Source organism: Macaca nemestrina, chromosome 16 (genome assembly GCF_043159975.1).
Source record: "Macaca nemestrina isolate mMacNem1 chromosome 16, mMacNem.hap1, whole genome shotgun sequence".
Classification (NCBI taxonomy): domain Eukaryota; kingdom Metazoa; phylum Chordata; class Mammalia; order Primates; family Cercopithecidae; genus Macaca; species Macaca nemestrina.
Window position 1 is genome coordinate 82445463 of NC_092140.1, and position 17420 is coordinate 82462882.

At 45.5% G+C, this 17420-nt stretch overlaps 1 protein-coding gene across 6 annotated transcripts in view; it reads left to right on the forward strand.

The window, feature by feature from the left end:
• The window catches only part of LOC105491702 (TSC22 domain family member 1), a 145184-nt gene extending 143307 nt beyond the window's left edge, over positions 1-1877 (forward strand). For 5 of the 6 annotated variants that reach the window (XM_011758285.3, XM_011758288.2, XM_011758292.3 and 2 more), the window contains one exon: positions 523-1877. In XM_011758285.3, coding sequence (XP_011756587.2) covers positions 523-780 — 258 coding nt within the window. In that variant the 3' untranslated portion in view covers positions 781-1877. Of the gene's footprint in view, positions 1-194; positions 429-522 lie in introns of those variants that run through there. The other variant, XM_071081353.1, reaches the window with a different exon arrangement.
• Positions 1878-17420: the final 15543 nt, after the last annotated feature.

Genomic DNA, 17420 nt, shown 5'->3' on the forward strand with positions numbered 1-17420 from the left:
GTGATGTCAGCTTAATCACGAAAAGCGGGGGGGGGTGGGGGGGGTGGGGGGGTGGGGGGGGGTGGGGGGGTGGGGGGGGGGCGGGGTGGAGGGAAGAAAATGCGGCAACATGTTCGGTAGGAACTGGCTGCAGCCGGTGCTGAAGGAGGCGGCTCCGGGCGAGCGTGGGGCGGGGCCTGGGGGCGGGGACGCGGTGGGCGCGCCGTGGCCTGAACATCCCCGCTGCTGGTCTCAGTCGGGGACCCAGTGCCCGGCTCTGGCCCAGTCTCAGATAGGAAGCCGGACTTGGGCGTTTCTGGCCAATGTCTGTAGAGAAGCACAGACTTTTACAAAGCTTGATCATTTATACGTTAAACTCAAGTATTGTACAGTCATGGCTGTATTCAGATTCCCCAAGTGTCATTGAACGAACTTTAAAGGCGGAATATGTAAATAGCGAGAGCCATATAAAATAATGTCTTAGAAACTCAGAGTCCAGAAAATAGCAAATAGTGAGTTAAACCTTTTCTCTCTTCTTTGCAGGATCTAGTGAAAAGCCATTTGATGTATGCGGTCAGAGAAGAAGTGGAGGTCCTCAAAGAGCAAATCAAAGAACTAATAGAGAAAAATTCCCAGCTGGAGCAGGAGAACAATCTGCTGAAGACACTGGCCAGTCCTGAGCAGCTTGCCCAGTTTCAGGCACAGCTGCAGACTGGCTCCCCACCTGCCACCACCCAGCCACAGGGCACCACACAGCCCCCCGCCCAGCCAGCATCGCAGGGCTCAGGACCAACCGCATAGCTGCCTATGCCCCCGCAGAACTGGCTGCTGCGTGTGAACTGAACAGACGGAGAAGATGTGCTAGGGAGAATCTGCCTCCACAGTCACCCATTTCATTGCTCACTGCGAAAGAGACGTGAGACTGACATATGCCATTCTCTTTTCCAGTATTAAACACTCATATGCTTATGGCTTGGAGAAATTTCTTAGTTGGGTGAATTAAAGGTTAATCCGAGAATTAGCATGGATGTACTGGGACCTCATGCAGCTTGGCAGATATCTGAGAAATGGTTTAATTCATGCTCAGGAGCTGTGTGCCTTTCCATCCCTTCCGGCTCCCTACCCCTCACGTCCAAGGGTTCTCTCTCCTGCTTGCGCTTAGTGTCCTACATGGGGTTGTGAAGCGATGGAGCTCCTCACTGGACTCGCCTCTCTCCTCCCCCCAGGAGGAGCTTAAAAGGAGGGTAAAAAGACTAAAGTGAGGGGGAGCAGAGTTCACTGTACAGATTTGACGACTGTCACCAAAATCCATAAAAAACAATAGTACTGTGCCTCTTCTCAAACAGTGGATGACACAAAACTATGAGAGTGACAAAATGGTGACAGGTAGCTGGGACCTAGGCTATCTTACCATGAAGGTTGTTTTGCTTATTGTATATTTGTGTATGTAGTGTAACTATTTTGTACAATAGAGGACTGTAACTACTACTTAGGTTGTACAGATTGAAATTTAGATGTTCCATTGGCCGTCTGAGGAGGTGTGGACTTTTATATATCGATCTACATAAAAACTGCTACATGACAAAAACCACACCTAAAGAAATTTGAAGAATTTGGCACAGTTACTCACTTTGTGTAATCTGAAATCTAGCTGCTGAATACCCTGAAGTAAATCCCTGTTCACTGAAGTCTTTCAGTTGAGCTGGTTGAATACTTTGAAAAATGCTCAATTCTAGCTAATGAAATGGATTTCCCAGTAGGGGTTTCTGCATATCACCTGTATAGTAGTTATATGCATATGTTTCTGTGCATGTTCTCTACACAGTTGTAAGGTGTCACTGTATTTAACTGTTGCACTTGTCAACTTTCAATAAAGCATATAAAATGTTGATAAACAAGTGTTTTCATCTGACCCTGTTAATATAATGGCAGTCATTTCCACAACTGTTTCCAGGTAAAGTTTAACAATTTGACTAGTAAAATCCTGAAGGGGAGTAGAATGGTTGGAAAAGTCGGGGCATGATTTGACTACATCAAGTAAAAGGAAATTGACACTGCATTGTTCAGCTGGTAAGGGAAGAGACAGTGGAGGAGTCCAGCTCAATTCTAATTACTGTGTGACTTGGACAAGTTGCTTCACTCCTGGACGGATGTAGGGGTTTGAAAGAGACAATCTCTTACATTCCCCTTTGGCTTTAAAATTCTAGGAGTCCATGAAAATCTTAATCTTCCACTTTTTGTTGAACTGACAGAGGAAGAAGGAGCCTTATTTGTATAATTGCAATAAGCAGATCTAGGATCAAAAGACTGAAATTGGAGAAGCTGATTTCCACTTTAAGAACCCTGTCACCCTGGGTTGGGATGTTTCTCCTAGTGTAGGATGAGTTTCTAGCTCCTGGGATGATAATTGGTTTTGTGTAAGCAAAAGATGATTTGGGGTAGGACCGCATGAGTAAGGATGTCCTTGCAGTTGATTCCGCATGACTATAAAATAGACCACAATTAAAACCACAAAGGAATCCTGAAGCAGATTGGCACCTGAGGAGTGAGCCTGAGGGATCCTCCTCTGCAGTAGGAGTAATGTGAGCGAGCAAGTGAATGGGTGGGTTTACCAGCTCTGCAATCTATCAACCTGGGACCTCTGCAGTGGCCCCTGCCCAGTGGGAAGTGTGCCAATCCCAAGCTCTAAGGCTTGTCTAAGTCCTTGCAGGACAAGGACAACTTTCTGAATCCTTCATTTCTCTAATCTAGAGCTGGTGGGAGATTGAGAAGTGAATAGGACATCCGAGCTCCCTGAAAAGAATTGTTCGATAATGTGCATGCATTATAAAGTGGTGACACGGGCCTCCTATTGAAATGATGGATGGCTCACTGCCATAGGCTGATAGCAGTTGTCATAAAGATATTTTGGGGGAATTTGAAGAGGACTTGAAAAAAAATCTTTGTCGTATTGGCTTGTTGGTTATATAACTTCAACTTTAATAAAGGAATACTTATGTAGTAATTACATTTCCTTGAAAAAGAAAACCATAGTGAATAGAAATCCCTAGCCATTTCATTTTTTATGTTTTTAATGAAGATCCTTAAAATACCATAGGTGGTAATCGTGGCAAATTTGAAAAATCTCATGTCAGTGTATTATTAAGATGGTGGAGAACTTTTTCCTCCATTATTTAATGGAACTTTGGGTCTTTTTATTAAGAATGTGAGACTCATGAAATTTTGGTAGCTGAATGTTGTTTGTGAAATATGAATTATTAAAAGATGTCTTTCCATACATGTTCCTCATTTTAGTAATTACTAAACGTACTTGAAGTTATTGACTTATTTCTGTATTTAAGGTATTTAAGGTAATTTAAAAAGGCATTTTGCTACTTGCTTGTAGACCTGAGTATGGGTCTTACTGGCCTGTGGGTTATTATAGAACTGATTATGTTGCACTTACGTTCTGTGGAGAAGGAAAGATTTTTAAGGGGAATGGCGTGCTGTAGCAGCACTGAGCGTTCATGACATCAGTTGCAGCAGGAGAAACCCCCGTTCAGTGAAGGAGAAATAGAAGGAATTTTACATGGATTTTAATGAACGTCTACTTTCTGTTTCAAATGAACAGTGTTCATATTTCAGTAATTGTGTGCATTTTTTGCATACTTTAAAAGAGAAAATTTATTTTTCATCATGGGATAAATATGCAATGCCAGAACAGCTTTAAATTTATGCAAGAAATCTATAAAAGTTAATTATAACTAAAATTAGGAATGAAAATTAATCTATATAGACACTACTCTGCTCTTGCTTTGTGTGAAATAAGTAGTTGAAACTACCAGGGCCTGACGACTGCTTTTAGATGTCAACCTCAAATCCATTCAGGCAGCAATTGTGGCATTACGATTAGAAACGGAGGCAGAGAAAATCAAGTTTCCTCTCCCTCTTAGTTAAAATTGCCTGAAAGTGGAGATCTGTGCCCACCGATAGAACTTGGAAGCAGACAGTGCAATAGGTTCCTGCACTGGTGTGTGGGAGGACCCTGAGCTGAGAGGCAGGCTTCTGGCTGCCAGGCCTGGCCCTGCAGTCATCAGCTATTTGACCTTTGGACCAGGAACGGAATCCTTCAGACCTGAGTTCTCGTCTGTGAAATAAGGATTGGATCAGGTCACGAAGATCATGTCTAGCCACAGATGCTGCAGTCCTCTGCATTTGATAATGACTTTATTTTATTATTCTAACTTTTGGTGGGAGGGGGTGTGTGTGTATGTGTGTGTGTGTGTGTGCGCGCACACTGTTTTTGTTTGTTCGTTTAACTTAATGACTAAAATTAATTTGGTTTTCTTCCTAGCTCCTCTGCTGGTTACTAGCTAAGTGACCTCAGGCAAGTTCCTCGTTCTCTGTTTCCTCATGCTTACGGTGGGGACATGCTGTCTCCATAGGGGTTTGTGAGGCTCATGCTGGGAAGCTGTCAGCACAGAGACGGGTTCAGAGTGAGGTGGGTTCAAGGAATGTTAACCATTACTATTATTTCTGAGTCATTCATCTGCTTGTTTATGTTTGTTTATGTATTTAATTTTGTATTTTTCATAGGGATAAAGGTGTGGCAGCTTTATTTTCTAATAGCTTTTGATTTAGTATTTGGTAATAGTAGTGACTGTTTAAACTTTACTGTGAAAACACATGGGAATAATATCCTTTAGAATACAGATAGAAACACACCATTTTTTTCTGTATCAAAGAAATAATAGCAAAAGGCTGCCATTTCATTTCTGTGAATCAGAGAAGGGATTCGTTGGGAATTGTCCACGTTTCAGTGTCCAATATTTTCAATATTACAAAAATAATATTGGTGGAAGTAAATGATTACAGGTGGAGTAGATAGATCTTAAATTATTAATTTCATTACAGAAAAAGGTTTTATGTAAACCAGTGCTATGGAATACCAGACAGGCCTGAAGTCGCTAGGCTTGGGGATCAGGTTCTGGCAACAGCTACTTGGAAGGTTCAGTAGCCGTTTAAAAATGTGCAGTATTACAAGAGAGGTCTGTGCTTTAGACCAGGTGTTCAGGACCCCAGTGTCTGTGGGATATGGTGGAGAAGCTTCTTGAGTGAGTGAGGTAAGCAGTAGGACGTGGTAGTGACTGTGGCATTTGGGGAGTGTGCTCAGCTAACAGGGACAGTGCTATGTAGCTCCATCCAGTTGCCATATGGAAATTCAAGCACTGTGTTGCTCGATCTTCCAATTTCTTCCAAGTTCTGTAAATCCAGGGTTCTGTCTGGAAATGCCTGACTTTTGGACACTGCACAGACCAAATAAGAGAGCACACCTATTAAGCTGGTGTGGCCCACAGGCCGCATGTGTCCCCCCCCGCCTTCTGTCTTCTGACCATCTCAAGAACTAGAATCTGCCCTAAATGGCAGCTCACCCTTCAGCTCAATAAATCAGGAACATGTCTTCTTTTTGATGAGAGAAAGGGGGCACAGGCTATTTGTGCGACTATGGTGCACAGTAAACTGGTACTTTGTGTTGAAAACCATGTGTTAACTTACTCAGAGAACACGCACTGAGTACCTGCCTCAAGCCAGAGATAGTACAGTGAACGAGCCACAGTCCCTGTCCCCAAGGACAGCTCACAGAAGCTGCCTTTAAGATAAATGAGGTAGTTTGTTTTCTGGCAAAATTTGCCTTATGCAATATAAAATCTAAATTATTCATTTGTTGTTCCTTCTCCGATGAACCCTTTGGCAGAAATATTTCTGGGAATTCTTCTAGGAACTCTTGTTAAATGAAGTGTTTTTTCAATGTGGTATATCCCCTACCACTACATTTTATAGCTGATTCACTTAGGAACAAAGACCATGTTTATCACCAAGGTTGGTGCATATCACTTGGTGATGTGTACCACCAAGGTTATATAACACATGACCCAAATTTCCAGGGACAACATATATTTCAGTTAAAATAATCTGCCCTATTGTCTCATAAGTACATCCAATTCATGCCATGATAAGTGCTTTGTCGTCACTGTAGACTCAGAGACCAAGAAAACAGAAGACTTAGCGTCTCTACTTAAAGAATGAGGATGCAATGGAGACTTGTAGGCTGACGAACTGTACTGGTTTTCCCAGGACTGAGCGTGTTCTGGTTAGTGGGACTTTCAGTGCCAAGTCTATGAAAGTCCCAGGCAAACAACAACAAACAAACTGGTTGCCTGAGATTCCATTTTCTCTTCCACCTGGGCACATGCCTGAATTACATCCCCACCCCCTTGGAGTTTGGAGTGACCATGGGATTCGGGTTTAGTCAATGGATGAGTGATGATGAGGTGACTGAAGCCTCCCAGACTTGGCCCATGAGAAAACCGTTCTGAGTGATCTGCCAGGCTCTTACCCCTTCCACTGATGGGATGGAGAAGACCCAGCAACCTTGGGAGTGACAGAGCCCTTGTCAGATGGATCCCTGAATGACCGAAGTATAGTGCCCTGCCCCAGGAACTAGGCAGCATAGTTGGATGAGCAAGAGTGTTGCCGCCGTTAGGCATTTTAAAATTTGCTTCAGTGGCTAACCTTTGCTAATATGGTTATCAGTACCTGAAGTGGAGTGATGTTGTCAAAAAACATTAAATATGGGGCATTGACTATGGTTGGCTGGTGGATGGCAATGAAACTACTGGAGGATAGAGAGATCAAGACCCGTATTGTGAAGTGACAAAATGTTTTCTAACTGTGGCCGGCAATAACTTGGGAGGCTGGCCATGTGCCTGGTGAGCATGTAGCTGGTACTAGAATGTTAGGACCTGTCACTCTTCACGGTGTTAACCCTCGTATGCTTTTCAAGGAAAAGGTGAGCTCACAAAATAGTTTGTAAGTGCAAAGGAAGGGGAAAAAGAAATGCAGAAATTTGGGGCTATTCGATACTGGAAAAGCCTATTGTTTCTACACCCCAAGGAGCTGCAAATCAGTAGGGCCCATTAAGCCTTTTCATTTAAGGTGCTTTATCCCTTCAGCAAAGGTTAGACAAAGAGTATTAATTCCCCACATATGCCTTTTGTTTCAGATGACTTCTGCATGGTCACTGTCCAGTGGATAGAGGTAGGGGAGCAGAAGTACAGGCAGGTGCAGAAAAATATTTTAGGTCTTGCTACTGATACATTAAAATGACTGGAAACAGAGAAGGGAGAAGCCTACTAAGTTTTTGAGGAACATTTGCTACCAAGTGAAACACAAGCCAACCCAGACTTAATAACAGCAAGAAAACTTTGTTGAAACTTTCAAACAACCCTCAGGCCTCCCCCACACTGGCTGTCTAGCTCCCAGGAAGAGCATTCTGTCCAATGTCCATTTCATACATGGCCCTGGGGGATACTGGACAGGAAAAGCCTCCCAGAGGTAAGAGGCCTACAGTTTTAGAGAACAATGGACCAAGGGTTTCTTCCCAGAGAGTAGAATCAGGGTCTAATCGGAGAGCTTCCCGAATTGCCAGAGGAAAGGCATCCTCTCAATGCCCGCCCAGCAGGATTTCCCAATAGCTGAGGACTGGAGCCTACTGTGTGTTTCCTATGCTTCCAATGGGAGGTTTATTGCAATTATTATGCTGCACTCCACCATTGTGCATTGTCAGTGGAGGGGAAGACAATTTGTCTTAGGTTACAGATCACCAGACCTTAAGGAGCCACATTCAGACCTGTGCCTCATCTAGAGATCTTGGAGTTTTGAGCTGGATATAGTAGCTCAATGGGACTTTGGGTTATTGCCCCTGGAGAGGGTGAGTGTGTTCTGTGAGGGCAGGAAGATGAAACATACATTAGAATCTATTGGCAAAGACTGGTAGGTGTTTTCCAAAAAGCCTCCTGTCTTCCTGGTTACACAGACCACATTTCCCAGGTTCTCTTGCAGCTAGGTGAACCCATGTGATTAAGTTCTAGTAAAATAAATGTGGGCATAAATGTCATTTTATCATTTCCAGGCCTGATTCATAAAAACTTCCCATGGGCAATCCTCCATGCTCTTTCCCCTTCAGCCAACTGATTGGAGACAACTACAACCACTTTGAAAACCACGTGTTGGCAGATGGCAGAGCCTCATCAGCCTGGGCCCCTGAGTGACTGAGTGAACCAGAGTTTTTGGCCATGCCCTCAACCTGGAACTGCTCAAGACTGTTATAAGAAAGAAAGGAACAAATTCCTATTGTGTTTTAGACATAATTTTTGAGTTTACTACCTTCATTGGTATACATACGTGCATAAAACCTGAAACAATATTACAAAGAAATACAACTGCCGATTAACATAATGCAAGTTGAGCATGTCAGAGCCAAGGGGCAGTAAATAGATGAGTAGAATATATGTCAAAAAGGCAAGTGTTGAGGCTGACTTTGAAGGCGTTGTAAAATAACACATGGGAAGAATAATTTTTGGCATAATTATAAAAAGCAATTACCTTCCCATGTGGTAGGAATATAAGAGCTTAGAAACATTCTTCAATGCAGTGAGCATTGGCCTGCTGAACCTGTAATTTGTAACTCACTTTGAGAAACACCACTGGCAAGGAGTCAGCTGAGATTGGAGGTCACAATCTGGGGTCTCAGACCACATAAGGCCCACTAACCAGAGCTGCTGCTCAGACATGATTTTAATGCAGTGTTTTAAAAAACAATGTGAATTAGTGATACCTCTTCTGAAACTGGGATGTTGTTCCCAGTTCTAGCAGCTTTGAGTCTATATTCCTGTGTAAGAGTCATCAGCTGTGCTGAGTCACAGAAGCTGCTCACTTTAGAATCGGCTTGGTCTTCCAGCTGCCGTGGCCCCACCACACCTATGGTGGCCCCATGCTGTCAGTGGCTGACATGCCCCACTCATCTGGCTACATACCTGGCTCAGGTAGGCATTTGAGGTTGTGTTTCAAAGCCAGACTACAATATCTGGTTTTAAAAATGTTGTAGCTTAAATCGTTTTAATCCCACTCTTAAAATTCAAATGATTTCTTAAAGAAGACAACTAGATCTTGTTCTAGTATCTGTTGGATTTTATTTTGCTTCATAGACGCAAGCAGTTGGAAATGAGCAGTTCTGCATTATCCTTCCTAGATGCATGAAGACCTGTGATCCCCTTCTGGAGAAAGGAAAATGGAATCCATTTGCTACCATCACATGTTATCGAGGATTTACTATGTGTTACGAACTTTGAAGACAGTGTCTCATTTATTCTTCACACCAGCCCTGTGAAGAAGATATTATTAACCCATACTACAGAAAAGAGAATAAGTAACTTGCCAAGTCAAGTTGAAAGAGCTGATAAGTATGATGCAAACCAGGTTTGCCCAACATCAAGGTCCATGCTCTTAGCACTGTTTTAGCTGCTTCCCAAAGACAGGCAGCTCCTTTCTGACATGTGGAGCCTGTCTGGCATCTGTGGCTTCCCCAGAGCTAGCATTCAGCCCATCCCCTTAGTGTGTGCCCCAAAGAGGGATGTGAATCCCATCTCCCTCAGAAAACAGCAACAGACTGGATCCTGCCAAATCCTTCCAGTCTATCAAGTTGCTTGGCCAGTGGGATCCGATGGAATTCTGTGTCTTTCCAGAGACTACAAAGGGCAGAGTAGGTACAGATGGAGTCAGAAGTCTCCAGGGGAATACACACACAAAGGCAAATCGTGCTGACAACACTCGCCCTGCCCAGCACAGCTGCAGACAGATCCACAGCATAGATAAGACAACTACGTTTCCCACGCTGATATCACGGCCACTTGACCCAGAAAAACCAGTGCTGGAGGACTAAATGTTTCTATAGACAATGCTACTATTTATTCCTCCATAAAACCCTCCATAGTTATGAAGCACCCACAATGTGCCAAGCTTAGGTAGTCCCCTAGGTGCTGTGGGGACAAAATGAAAACACTTTTCTTCTGCTTTTGAGATACCTCAGTCTAGAGGCCAAGAAAGATATATTAAGAATTATTATAAGACCACATGACACTCCCTCAATATCATTATACATTGAAGCGTCCTGGGAACAAAGAGCGGGAAGATTTAATTGTCTGGGAAGTGGGTAACTGAGAGAAGAAAAGACACAGCTTCAGAGAGGAAGTTTTGGTCTCATTACTAACTTGTTTTGGGAAGAGTATTATAATACCATCTGCTGTTGGCTGCCCAGCGTGAATTCTCCTTCCTTCCTTTGGGAAACCCCTTGTGGCTACAGAAATGGCCCTGACTGGCATGTGTCACTCACCTGGTCACAGCCCTGTCAGAGTGAACCGGTCCGGTCAGAGTGAACTTTACGTGTGTTATTCCGAATCTTGTCCCAGGCTCTTGTCCCAGTTTCTCTCTCTGTCTCTCTCTGTTTCTCGGGATCGACAATTTGAAAATCAAACACTTGAAAGTGTCAAGCATGGTGTCTCATGCCTGTAATTGCAGTACTTTGGGAGGCTGAGGCAGCAGACAATTTGAGCCCAGGAGATAGAGACCAGCCTGGGCAACATGATGAAACACCATCTCTACAAAAAAATACAAAAACGAGCTGAGTGTGTTGGCACATGCCTGTAGTCCAGCTACTTGGGAGGCTGAGGCAGGAGAATCACGAGCCCAAGAGGTTGAGGCTGCAGTGAGCTGTCATCATGCCACTACACTCCAGCCTGGGTGACAGAGTGAGACCCCATCAGAAAGAAAAAGGAAGGAAGGAAGGAAGGAAGGGAGGGAAGGAGGAAGGAAGGGAGGGAGGGAGAAGGAAGGAAGGAAGGGAGGGAGAAGGAAGGAAGGAAGGGAGGGAAGGAGGGAGGGAGAAGGAAGAAAGGGAGGGAGGGAGGGAGAACGAAGGAAGGAAGGGAGGGAAAGAGGAAGGAAGGGAGGGAGGGAGAAGGAAGGAAGGGAGGGAAGGAGGAAGGAAGGGAGGGAGGGAGAAGGAAGGAAAGAAGGGAGGGAGGGAGGGAGAAGGAAGGAAGGGGGGGAGAAGGAAGGGAGGGAGGGAGGGAGAAGGAAAGAAAGAAGGGAGGGAGGGAGGGAGAAGGAAGGAAGGAACAGATGCAATTGTGAGCAGAAAGCTTGAGGACCCTGCAGGAGCCATTATATGATCCAGAAGACAGAGGCAGCTGAAGGAAAGCTAGGCTGAGCTATGGGTCTACAGGCACACTGCTATTTTCTCTGAACTGGTTTAAGTTAGGTTTGTTGTGGCTTGCAAACTAGAGGATCCCTAATGAATACAGGTCCTTTCTCTGTTTACTTGTCAACAAATTGGGATTCCGTTTATTTTTTACACAGAAATAATTATGGTTGCATGCTTTGGATTTTAGAAGGAATAATTACTGTTGCATACTCCTTTGAATTCCCATAGTTTTACAGAAATCATACGTATAATTATCCAGTTATGAGATGGAGAAAGAACTAGAACTGCCCTCCAGAGTGTCCGGTTGAATTCATTATCATTCCTCTGATACCACAGATGAGGGACGCGTTCTCTGACATGTTTACCTGGTCCTCATGGTTGAGACCATTCTGTGAATGACTGACAGGAATCTACATGGAGGTAGTGGTCAGCTCTATCAGGGGAAATCTAGAAGGATCCCTGAGCAAGTGATAATTAAGCGGCTCCTTCTACGATAAAATGCAGACCGCCAACAGGAAGAGGAGAGGAGTGTCGGAGACATCTATCTCCTTGTGAACATGCAGAAAGGAGTAGAAAATGCAGCTGGTTTCCTGTGGTTGGGGCCCATAGGCTGGAAAGAGAGGGCCAGCGAGGTAGGAGCGGGGAGAGGGAGGGCTCAGGGCTGGCCGGCCCTGCAACCATGCTACCAGGTTGTAGGGGGACCACAGCAGACTCTGTTTCAGGAAGGATGAAGAGGATGAGACGGTCTGCAGAGCAATCTGCCGTTGAGCTATTGAAATAGAACAGAGGCCAGCTAACCGAGGGCTTGAATCCAGCGGTGGGGTAAGGGCGAGGGCAAGGAAGGGGTGAACCAGAGACTCACTAGGACAGAGAGGCTTGTCAGGGTGGGGCCGGGGAGGAGCGTGGGGCCCTTCTCTGGCTTCTGGCTCAGGTAATTGGGTGGGTGATAGTACCACTGCCAGGACAGGAAGATAAAGGAGCAATAAGTCTGACTTATGTAGAGTGAGGCGCCTGTAAGATACGTAAGTGGAGACATCTCCTAAGGCTCCTGGGCTGGGGGAGAGATCTGGGTTAGGTCGGCAGAGGCTCTGACACTGACCAACATCCCTTCTGTGTCTTTCTCTTCGTCCAGAGCACAGTTACACTACAGTCTCCAGCCTCCCTGGCAGCTCTGCACAGCCACATCTGCCCACGGGATGTGAGCAGAACAGATCTGCGCTGCTTGCAGGCGTGGCCCTGGGGAAACTTCCCACATACTCTCTGCATCCACCAGCTGCCTGGGAGCACTTGGAGGATGTGGGGGAGGACAGTGCCATAGGACTGAAGGAGCCGGCTCTCTTAGTGACTCTGGAGGGGGCCACCTCCTCCCCTTACTCCCTCCAACTCATAATGAACACCGAAGTGAGTGAAAAACAAAGTTGAAATGTGCTGAGCCACAGAAACTCAGGGCTGGTGACCGCGGTCCACCGGCCTGGACTGACCCAGCTACAGAGGGTGACGGAGAGCGGTTTCCACACAAGGGGTGGTGGAGCTGCTCAGGACAAGTGTAGCCCAGGAGCAGAGGGCCCAGGATGGAAGCCCAGGCAGGGCTCGCTGAAGGCTGAGCCAACAGAAGAGACTGGGAAGACTAGCCAGAGGCGAGGGAGGAGGGCCCTGAAAGCCTGGGAGGTCCAGGAGGAAGAGGAGGTGCACGTCATCACATGCTGGAGAGACGCCAGGCAGACTCGAAACAGGAAAGTGTCCGTGCAGGTCAGTGAGTAGCAGGTTGTGAGGAGCTTCCATGGGCTGGAGCAGAACCTAGTTTTAGAGGCCTGAGCAATGGGTAGGAGGTGAGGGGGAGTCAGTGGAAATCGGCATTTGAAGGAACTCAGCTACGAGACAAAGAAATTGAGAAACAACTAGATGGAGGATCAAGGAGAAACATAGGAAGATAGGAGACATTGACACAAGCCTATCAATCACAGAGCTAAAGGCTGACCGTCCCCGAGGAGGCAAGAGGAAATTGGAGTCACACACAGGAGGAGAATCACGGTCTTCTCAGAGAAAGGGCAAGAGAACGAAGGTCGGTGAAAAGATAAGTCAGTCTGCAGGTGTTGGGAAACTTAACATCCCTCCTCCCAACCAAATTTGTCCTCTGTGAACAGGGAAGTGGGGATCTGCCCAGAAAGTTCAGATGGCAAGGACTGCAAGGGAGTTTGAGAAAAGCAATCAAGCTAGAATCACACCCAAGATTTGAGGAAAGCCGTGTTGAAGTCAAAGAATCTTCATTCCAACAGGAAATTCAGACCTTGAAGAATCCTCACAGTCTCTACAGCAGCCTTTGCCCCCAGATAAGGTAACCTGGAGACCAGGGTCTAGGGCTGGCAGTCTAGGCTGTGCAGAAGGCAGGATGGACTTGGATGAGATGAGAGATCACGGAGTTGCTGATCGAGGTAGTTTGCAGAGAGAGAATGGGGGCCTGAACTCCAGCCATGGTCTAAGGGCAGGCAGGGGTGGAACTTAAAAACATGAAAGCTGTTAGTAAGACTAAGTGGCCAGCTAGATGTGAGGGTTAGGACCTTGGTCTTGGGTGGGTACCTGCGACAGAAAGTGTGGCCTTGGGAGACTCTTCCATCCCAGCAGATGCTGACACCCACACCATTACACAACAAAATCACATTCCATAGGAGCAAAAGAGCAGTCTCTAAACCGCCTCTAGTTCTACCCACTCTCTTCTGTTACAGGGACACTGAACCCCAGGGACATAAAGTCACTTATCCATACCACAGAGTTAATGACCAAGCCAGCATTGGAACCACAAGTGATTGTAGGAGAAAGAGAAAAGAGTCCATGAGAGGGGGAAGAAGAGAGGAGGGGCATTCATCCATTCATTCCTCCACTTCTTCATTCAGCAAGTAAGGACAGCCTTTTAGCCACTGGGGCCCCAAACGTGAATATAAATATGACCTGGCATCTGCCTTGAAGGAACTTCTAGCCAGGGAGGGGACGTCACGTGTGCAGCACACAGTGTGGGATGTGAAGGAGGAAATGGTCACTTCTGCCTGAGCTGCTGGAAGATGAGTACCAGGAAAAGCTTCCAGAAAGAAGCCACTTGGGCCAGGCGCCATGGCTCACGCCTGTAATCCCAGCACTTTGGGAGGCCGAGGTGGGTGGATCACTTGAGGTCAGCAGTTTGAGACAAGCCTGGCAAACATGGTGAAACCCCATCTCTACTAAAACTATAAAAATTAACCGAGTGTGGTGGTGCATGCCTACAGTCCCAGCCACTAGGGAGGCTGAGGTGGGAGGATCGCTTGAACCTGGGAGACGGAGGTTGCTGTGAGCTGAGATGGTGCCACTGCACTCCAGCCTGGGCGACAAAGTGAGACCCTGTCTCAAAAACAAAAACAAGCCACCTGAACTGAGTGTGGAAAGATGCAGGTGACTCAGTGGAAGAGGCCATCTCAGCAGAGAGAGTGGGGATGCCGGGCCTGGCGGGTGGGCGAGGGGGATTGTGTCTGAGCAGTTTGAGAAGGAAAGTGGCCCTCCATTAAGCAGGTGAGCAGATGAATGCTTCTTGGACGCCATGTTTGGATTGGGTGGGGAATGTAGGAGACAACTCTCAGAGAGCTCCGGGTGTAGCAGGTGGCATGGTTTTGTCCCTGGTGGACCTGGCAGATGCCCATCGGCCAGTGGAGAGGGGAGTGAGCTACCCAAGTCACTCAGCCTAGAAGTGGGGGAGGCAGAGTTTGGAACAGACCTACTGGGCTTCAGGACTAGGGCGGCCCACGCCACCACACAACAGCACTGAGGGCTCTGGATCCGAGACAAGTCAGGCTCATAAATAACGCAAATGAGAAGCGACAGCGCTAACATCTAGGAGGGAGCGTGCTGAGGGAGGAACGATTCACTCCAGCTGGCAAGGGGCATCCTAGGTGGGGTCTTGAGGGCCGCGGGGGCCTTTGACAGACAGAGAGGATTGGGAGTCACAGAGTGGCAAGAGCTCTCTACTGGGGACACTATTAATTATTCTGATGGAATTTCTTCCTTAGGGAGGGAGCGTCCATGGGTTTCAAAGCAATGAGCAGCCAAAATCTACATTTCCTTGAGCTGTGGCTCCGCTGGTGGGCCCAGCCCTCATTCTCTAACCTGCCAGAGTCAGTGATTCAGAAGGGCATGTGGGTATTGTTTTTCCTCTTTGTTTGGCACTTAAAATTTTTTTTTTCCGAGGCAGAGTCTCACCCAGTCGCCCAGGCTGGAGTGCAGTGGTGCGATCTTGGCTCACTGCAACCTTGACCTTCTGGGCTCAATCAGTGCTGAGTAGCTGGGCATACAGGCATGCACCACCAAGTCTGGCTAATTTTTTGATTTATTTTTTATTTTTTATTTTTGTAGAGACAGGGATCTCTCCATGTTGCCCAGGCTGGTCCCGAACTCCTGAGCTCAAGCGATACTCCTGCTTAAGTGTTGAAATTATAGACATGAGCCACTTTGCCCAGCCCTAGCACTTTGTTGACGCTAAATAAGTGTCTGTTGAATGAATGAATGAATGAATGAATGAATGGAAAAGGGATATGCAAAAATATCTCTATCCTTCCACTATTAGGGAAATCTTTTGTAACTTTGAGATTATAAAACAGAAGATTTGGTTTACCTACAGGGCCCAACATTTAGCTTCTTTCTCTGAGGTTCTTAATTTTTTTGTGTGTCACAAACCCCTTTGGTGTCTGGTAAAACCTATAGAACCCCTTAGAATGAAGTTTTAAATGTTAAAAGATGAATGTATGGGATCACAAAGAAAACATTTCTATTGAAATACAGTTATCTGAATATTTTAAGAAATGCATAGATATACTTGTTCATTAACACATTAAATAACAAGATCTGTCAGGTCTCATTAATTACTGTAATTTCAAAGCCATGATGAGCTTAATGACATTTAAAAATCTCTGCAACAACTGTAATAGATCTAAAAATATCTATGATTTTCTTCTGTTGACAAAGTCACAAAACTGCTAACACTAGTATGGCCTGTTGCCTGCTCCATTTATCATCTAAGTGACAACTAAAGATTAGTGCAACAAAGATGCCTTTTTTTTTCCCCATCCAAATTTATGAAGCCGCTGAATTCCATCCCTGGTTATGAACTTCCTCAGCACCCTTACCTGCTATTCTTGCAAAGGCCGTGGTCGCTGAGGAAGAGGCGTACCTGAGACCAGGTCCTCCTGAGCCTGTGAGTGAAACCACTGCGGGAAGGTCAGGTGGGGAAACCCAGTTACTGGAGTTGAGAATAATTTTGATTCTTTGGTTGCAGAAGGAAATGGTAGAGACAAGTCATTTGCTTTGCCTAAGACCGTGCAGGATTTGTCTCCAGAAAAAAATGACTGGGCTCAGAAGCTCTAATGGGTTGAATAGGCTCCTGGCTTGGTGGCTTTTATCAGGCCTCAACTCTGGATTTTCTCCTTTCTCCTCGGCAGACAAGAGCTCAGTGAAACCCTGGGATAAACACCTTAGCTGTCAGTTGAAGCATTTTGTTTGTTTGCCTATTTGTCTTCTGGGCTGTGTATCAAATTAGAGATGAGGAGAAAAGACCAATAAAACCTCGAGTTGATTGAGAGTGTGTGGAAACACACAGGACTTCCGCATTTGGCTTCACATTTCTTCACGGCGGTTTGGCAACGTATACCCCAAACCTTAAATCTGTGCATACACTTCGGTCTAGTAATCCGGCTGCTACAATGTTTTCTTAAGAAAATAATTATTTTTCATAAAGATATGTCTACAAAATTTTTATTGGTATTTTAAACAATAATAAAAAAATAGAATATTAAAACACAAACAATCCAAGCAAAAGAAGAAAAAAAGAAGAAACCATTTGCAACATATTACAAAAAGTGCAAAACCAAATGCTGCCAAGATTCAAAAGAGTATTACAGTACAACAGCAATTTGGAAAGCTAAAACAAATATACATCAAAAATGCTAGAAGCACTTACACGAAATGTTAACAGTGGTCATCTTTGCCTGGTGGGACTCCTGATGAGTATTATTTCCTCCATGTGCTCTTCTAGGTTTTCTAAAGTTCTTGCAGTGCGCATGTGTTATGTAGCTCAGCTAAATGTGTTTATTTTTGAGAATATGAATGCTAAGTTCGTGTCTGAAAGAAGGACCAGTGCATTTGCTCCAAAAAATCATTTCTTCACAAAATTAGAGCTCAATTCAAATCTATCATCTGTCTCCTAACAGTGTGAATTCAATAAGACAACCTGGTTTTGGCGGGGGGTGGTGGGGTTGTTTGTTTTTGAGACAGACTCTCCCTCTGTCACCCGGGCTGGAGTGCAGTGGCAGGATCCTTGATCCTCAATGAGATAACTTGGAAAGGT